This window comes from Fulmarus glacialis, unplaced genomic scaffold (assembly GCF_000690835.1).
Source record: "Fulmarus glacialis isolate BGI_N327 unplaced genomic scaffold, ASM69083v1 scaffold7619, whole genome shotgun sequence".
In the NCBI taxonomy this organism is placed as follows: Eukaryota; Metazoa; Chordata; class Aves; order Procellariiformes; family Procellariidae; genus Fulmarus; species Fulmarus glacialis.
In genome coordinates, this window is record NW_009233792.1 from 1 (window position 1) to 6,846 (window position 6,846).

General features: G+C 45.0%; 1 protein-coding gene across 1 annotated transcript in view; it reads left to right on the forward strand.

Annotated features, from left to right (window-relative positions):
* The first annotated feature begins 97 nt into the window (after positions 1–97).
* PAAF1 (proteasomal ATPase-associated factor 1) overlaps positions 98–6,846 on the forward strand; it is an 11,643-nt gene continuing 4,894 nt past the window's right edge. Inside the window, exons 1-4 of the mRNA XM_009585441.1 lie at positions 98–220; positions 637–726; positions 4,353–4,451; positions 5,180–5,330. Coding sequence (XP_009583736.1) covers positions 98–220; positions 637–726; positions 4,353–4,451; positions 5,180–5,330 — 463 coding nt within the window. The remainder of the gene's footprint in view (positions 221–636; positions 727–4,352; positions 4,452–5,179; positions 5,331–6,846) is intronic.

A 6,846-nucleotide genomic window follows, 5' to 3' on the forward strand; every position in this document is an offset into this window, starting at 1 on the left:
GGGGGTGAGGGCGGTTGGGGGATGCCCTGTGGTTTAGGGGAGTGTGAGGGGAAGGTGAGCTGTGGGGGTGTCTGACGTCTGAGGGGTGGCTGAACTGATGGCTGCTCTCCCTGCAGGGAAGCCGACCCTGTACGGCAGTCTGACCCGCCGCGGGCTCAGTACTGAGGGCGTCCCTGACATCGCTGCCTCCGAGGGCTTCGTGGTTGGGGAAGTCACCAAGGTGCCAGGGCTGGGGTGGAGCGGGGGTCAGTAACCGCCTTCCACACACAAAGGGGCGATATTCTTGTGCCAGCCAAAATATCAGCCTAAAGCTGTCGCCCGGTCCCCTGCATGGTCCTATCCAGCGATCCCAGGCCTCCCACCTGAGCAGTGCCCTAGAGCTGGTCCGTAGCATCCCATAGTCGGGCTGGGGTTGTGCATCATGGCTGGGCAGGCCCTAGTGGCCATCCCTTGCTACCCGGGGCTTGCATTTTGAGGAGGCGTAAGGAGACGAGCCCAATGCTGCACCTTCCATCAGTCTTCAGGCTGTGAGAGACCACAGCCAGGTCCAGATTGTAGTTCTACCTTGGCAGCCTCTGTGTTTCAGTAGGACTAACAACACTTCTAATTCTTTTTCTCCTCTCTTTCCTCCTCTAGAAAAGCATTCTCATATCTTGTCCTCACGAAAATGTGTCTACAAAGTTCCTGGCCCCGTACACAACTTTTTGTAGAATTCATCAGAAAAGTGTAAGTAACCTTGTGAAGTGAGTGGGGAAAAAACTGGAAGCGATTGTGAACTTTCAAAACGTCTCCGACTCTTGTGTGCCCGTTCTGAGGGTGGCCTGCAGCATGACTTTATATGTGAACTAGGTAATAAAACATGTTATAGAAACTTGGAAACTTGGTCATGGTTAAGTTTACCCCTCAAAAGTAATCTCTAAAATTCTTTAGACTGTTTTCTTGCAAATGATCTAATTTCTGCTCACTTCAGGCCCATGACGGATCCCCCTGTAAAGGAATAAATGTGTGAATTAGTGTGTCAAAAACCAAGAAAAAAATAAGAGGTTCCAGGCACTGAGCTCTTCATCTTTCCCTGGTTCAAATCTGTCCCTGGTTTGTAGCGGCTATTTGCTCCCATGTAATGAAGTTGTCTGTCTTTGATATTTGCTGTATGAATTTCTTTTTGTGGTGCTGGGAATTGAGTGTTGCATAAACTCATCTGACCTGGTGGGAATTCAGAGACCAGAAAGGGCCCAACTTGTATTTAAAAAAGAAATAAATTGCGTGAACTTCTCACTTAAAAGCAGTCCTGCTCGTTTTGCTGAATAATCTTTCTTATTGCATCCCGATCAATCTGGGGGTGCAACAAGTACTGCTTCTCACTGAACAGTGATACAGAAAGGCTGATTCTTGACCTGATATTTCATTTCTTCACTGATGAGAAGTGCAGAACTTGGCTTTGCTGGGAAGTAGTCTGTACTTTTGCTGAACACTTAACCCTACGTGGAAATGATCCAAAAAACGAAGGAGTGTGTAGCCTGCAGGTACAGCCAGCTGCCCTAGAGGGGGTCCCCTGAAGGCTCCTGGAGATGTTTTAGTATAGTTGTCTCATGATTTATTGAGTATATTATTGTGATAAACCCAGCCGAAAATGCTGAAAAGTCAGTCTCTATTTATGAAGCTCAAAAGCAGTATAAATCAAGGTGCGTTTTGACATAAAAGCAATTCTGCATCTCTACAGCTGTTTTAAGAGGAAGCGGGGCTCTGCTGAGAGACGGAGCTTGGCAGTAAGGCAGCTCCGGAGACAGAGGTGAATCACTTCTCTGAGCTTTGTGCTACTTAAGAGTCCCCAGCTGCCCTTTTGTGTGATAAATGGAATCAACATTCAAAGCACAGCAAAATGGAAATGCCGGCGTGTTTAGTCTGCTGTCAAACGGGTGTGATGGGTTACAGCTGCACTGCAGATCTCTCCTCTGGAAAGCAGCTGAAGCAATATCTATTAATATGTAGATGAGTTTAAAGTCTGTGTGGACTAAGCTCCAGTTATCCTTTTTACCTGCTGCCTCTTGTTCTGAGCACTCAGGCCTTGCCTGTTTACATATCCCTCCTGAAAGTTTGGGGATATGTCAAATGTCAGTACGGCTTTTAGTTCCTGCCTGAATGACCTTCACAGGCTGGTTTTTTTTTTTTAATTAGGGAGGAAATTACCGGAGATTGGCTTGTTAGATAAAATGCCACTCATGTTACCAATATATTTCTCACGTTACCAACGTGTAAGTAAATGTACTTAATGGTTGTTGTAGCGGCTAAACCATTACCTTGTGCTCTTATTTAAATCTTTTAATTTCTGTTTTAATTCCCAATTATTATTTTTTTCAAGTGGAGGTTGAGTATTGATCCTGTACCCTTTTAAAATTAGCTGTGGTTTGAGCTATCAGAGCTTTTCAGGAGAGCAGTTTGGTCTGACTCTTGCTTGGATAGCAGAACGTATGACTGAAGTGTGGCATATCGTGTCCCCACAAGCCCTGGCTGATGCACGTGCAGCAATAGGATGCCATAGGATGTCCTCCTTAACATCTGGAAACAGCTGGAGATTGATGCAGGTCTGTTATGTACTTGGTCTGCCTGAGGGCATCGTCTTTAAATCTCAGGCCTCTAGCTGTCATCTTTCTTGGCAAAGTCTCTCAATCTACTTGTATCTTTGAGTTTCCCTGTGAACATGGTAGTAAATGCAACTGTCTCTGCAGTCTGGCTGCTGGCTAAGGCTGAAGAGGTTCAACAAAGCCCAGTCCTGTTTGAGAATAGTTAATTGTTCAGAAAAGCATTTAATCTGAAGCCTGGGATGAGCAGCCTCATTCCTTACATACCTGACTAGGTGGTTGGGACCTGCAAGCGCACTGATGGACTGTGCAAGTTAAGACCAGAAACCTGTGCTTCGTCTTGGTGATGAGGGGTTGGAATGGCGACGGAACTGTCATCTGCATTTCTCATGGTGGATCTGCATTTCTCATTTCTGTCAGTGGTTTTTGCCACTGAAGTACTTTCTTCTAATCCACACAGTACAAATACAGTTATTAGGAAGCTTTTGGAGGTGATACAGCATGAGTCCAGTACGCAAATATTGCAAGACAAGGCAGCTATTCCACTACATAGTTGTGGTAGTTTTATTGGTTTTTGCAGGATGCAGCACTAGTGTTAATCTTTGTTGTAACAAAATCTATATCGGTTTTTTTTCAGCCTGTTTAATATTACTCCAATCTATACTGGAAATATCTCTCTCACTTGGAAGATGTAATCGTTTCTTTCAAGGCTAGAATACCTGTTACCTTATTTCATGCACAACTAAAATACATCTGCCTTTCCCAAATGGCAGCAATAATGTCTGGCATCATGGGAAAGGCTACCCTTTTGCAAGAATATAAGCTCAACATCTGCTGTCTTCAAAAGTATTCAGCTCTCCCAGTGTTTATGCAAAGCAGGCAGTTGTTAATACCCTAGTCTGACAGACTGTGTGAGGAGTTAGTCTGCCTGCATAAGGAACTAGTTTTCAGTCAGTGTTTCAGAAAATTTAGGCTGTGCCGTTGACTTCATAAATATCTCAGACAACGTCTTGTGGGCTTGTGAGTCAGCGTGCTCTCAAGCTGGCCAGTTATCTTGGACTAGCATGGAAAGGCTTGGCTCAATTTCTTACCTGTGTACAGGAGTTGCTAGAAAAATCCAGATTTCTGCTTCATCTGGGGTAAACCTGAAATACAACTGCTGTCTGTGCAGGCTCCTGACTCAGCATTTATTTTCCTCCCTGCTTTGCAGATCTCTGCAGAGTCACAGGCAGAGAATAACAATTTCTCTGTCAAATTTGGTGGCGATTACAAGAAATCTGGGGTGCTTTGTGCCAGGTTCCAGTCACCCAATTTGTCTGAGCCCTGGCTGTGGGTCAGCCCAGATCAGCAGCTCGCTCTTGAAGGAGGAATGCAGCAATCTGTGTAAATAGATAAATTGAGAGAAATTATTTTTATGCTGCCTTTGTCCTCTAGAAAAAGCCTGATGCTCAGGATCCACTTGTTTTTTGATTTTTTAAGGGCTTAATTAATTTCTCATAAAACTTACTGAGAGGTTGAGGAGGGAAAGCCTGTGAAGTCCTTGCATAAGGCTATGAAATGTTAAAGACTGTTATCAGGCTGAAACTGTTAAGCTAGGCATATGGATACTCTTTTGGGTGTTTTAAATGAGTCCAGCAGTATGTCTTGGGGAGATGACAGTGCTGAATGGTGTACTTAGCAGGTCTTCCGCAGTGCAGAGTTAGGCTCTTGAGCAGAAATACCTATACACAGGGTCATATAAAGCTAACGTTTGTTTTTTTTACCCTCCTGCAGATTACCTGTCTTGATATTTCCAGTGGTGGAGGGCTTGGTGTGTCTACCAGCACAGATGGGACCATGAAAATCTGGCAGGCTGCAAATGGAGAAATAAGAGTAAGAGCGTCTAGTTTTGATGTTGTGTGTTGTCTGTGACATTACTGAAGTCATTCGGCTGTGACTTTGGTCAGGCTATCCGCACACTGTGGTCTAGGACAGGCAAGAATTTGGCTTTTGATTGAAAAGCTAATTGAAATTTGATGTCTCAGAGGTTTTAAGTCAAATCTGTTGGAAAGTATGACTTCTCCCAAGGGAAATGATGCTCAGCAATCCGGAGAGGAGTCCCAGGGTGAAAATGAGAAAGGGTAGTTAGGAATGACAGCTGGAGTGCAGAAGGTAACTGACAGCTCCTAACCTATGTGGTACAAGCACTGAATTTCTTCTGCAGTAGAGAAGAGGGGAGGAAAAAAGACTTCTGCCTGTGATGGATTAACCACATCATGGCTAGCTGCCTTCCAAGTTAAGGTGCCTCTTGTGGAGCTTGACCTGTCAGCTGCTTGTTTGGCAGATGATGAAGACATTTAACCTGTTATTAGAAACAAATGTAGTATCCTTTGCTACGTAATTAGCTACTCAAATGGCAGAGGGAGGCCCAAAGAGTACCTGCTAGCTCTTTGAGTGCCTCGAATTCAGATGAGTCTGTTGCAGGAACGCAAACCCAGAGGATTTGAGCTTAATCCTCTGCCCACATGGGAACACCCAAGTTTTCTAGTGTCGTAGCTCAAAAACTGCTTGGCGTAAGGGTGATAACAATGGAACTAGCATGTAGTTCTTTGTTTTTCCAGAGACTATTGGAAGGCCATGTGTATGATGTGAATTGTTGCAGGTTTTTCCCATCGGGCCTCGTGGTTCTGAGTGGGGGAATGGATGCCCAGCTAAAGATCTGGTCAGCAGAAGATGCCAGCTGTGTAGTAACATTTAAAGGTCACAAAGGAGGTACAGAGTACTTAGCCTTTAAAATGCTTGATCTTCCATGTGTATAATTGTGTTGCATCTGAGGGCTAATGTTCAGTCACCAGTCTGCTGCACTTTGTGCTGTGCATTTGTATTAGATGTCTGGAGTATCTTTTTCAAGCTCTCAGAACTTGAATGAAAAGATCAGTAGTTGCTGTATTAAACAGCTGAAATGGTTTCTCTCACTGACCTGCATTTTCTTCATTAATTAAGGTAAAAAGAGTGAGGATGCAGCCCATTAGCCTGTTGTGAATGCCAGAGGTGGAGGCAGAGAGTGTTCTGCTCCTCCAGGGCAGTCTCAGCTCTCCAGAGCTCTGATCTGCATTCAGTAGCCTTGCTGCCTGCACTGTACTGGGAATGCCTCCTGCTTGCACCCAGATCATCCTGCTCATCTTCAGTTGCTCCACAGCCTCTTCCTTTTTTTTTTTTTTTCTTGCCCAGAAAAGCATATAGCAGTTTATTATGGACTTGCAGAACTCAGGCAGGCAGTTACTTGCCTCGAGGACGTGTGCTGCTGAAAGTTAGTAAGGCACAGCAAGAGCAGCTGCAAGGATACTTAAGTGATTATTTCTTAAGAAGGGCTGAAATAAGCTTGTTCACCCTTGTACCAGAGGCAGATGTTCAGCTCTGCCCCTGTTGGTAGTCTTGCTGCTGAAAATGAGAGTAAATTCTTCACGCTCCTTATGTCCTCACATAGAGATGCACTGGCCACCTGATGTGGTGAGTTGAATGCTATTCCTTGTGTTCAGGGTCCACACTACAAACTCCTCCAATTGACACTTAGTCTCAGAGAAGAACTGCAAGGGATGGAAAACGAGCCACCCAGAAAGGCTCCCGAGAGCTGTGATCGAAGCAATTTCTGGACAGAGCCTCCGTTAATCTCTGGAAAGAAGATTTGATTTCCAGGACCCCTCGTTCAGAAGCAGTGTGGATTTATACGTAATGCTTAAGCAGGCTCCCATTTTACTCCTGTTTACACCTGGCCCAGAGCACAGTGGCTGGTGGTGCTGTCTTATCATGGTGATTGCTTCCTAAGGGATGCCAACTTGAACGCTTGGGTGATCGTGAGCGAGTCCAAGTGAGCTGTGGATGTGGCATCAGATGCCCAAAACTACCCCGAATTACCTCCTCCCTGAGCAACTAACGTGGCTCTGAACGGGCTCGTTTTCCCTGTCTCACAAGGTGCTAGGCTTTATTAAAAAGGTTAATGTCCTGTGACTGGCTGCCCAAAACTTGATTAACTCAAAAACTTGTTTTGCGCTGAACCTGCCATTGTTCTCATGTGGATTCATAATACTTTGCCACAAATAACCTGTAAACAAAACATGGCAGGCGGTGTAACAGAGCTTTGGTCAGAACAATATTGGCTGGCTCCTGACGGCTCTGAAGTTGACTTTATTTGCTGCTTATAACTCCAGCCCAAACTGCTGCAGTCAGTTTGCTTGGTTTGTCCTGTCGTTTGAGCTTGTCATATTTAATGACTGCTTCTGTGGGGAAA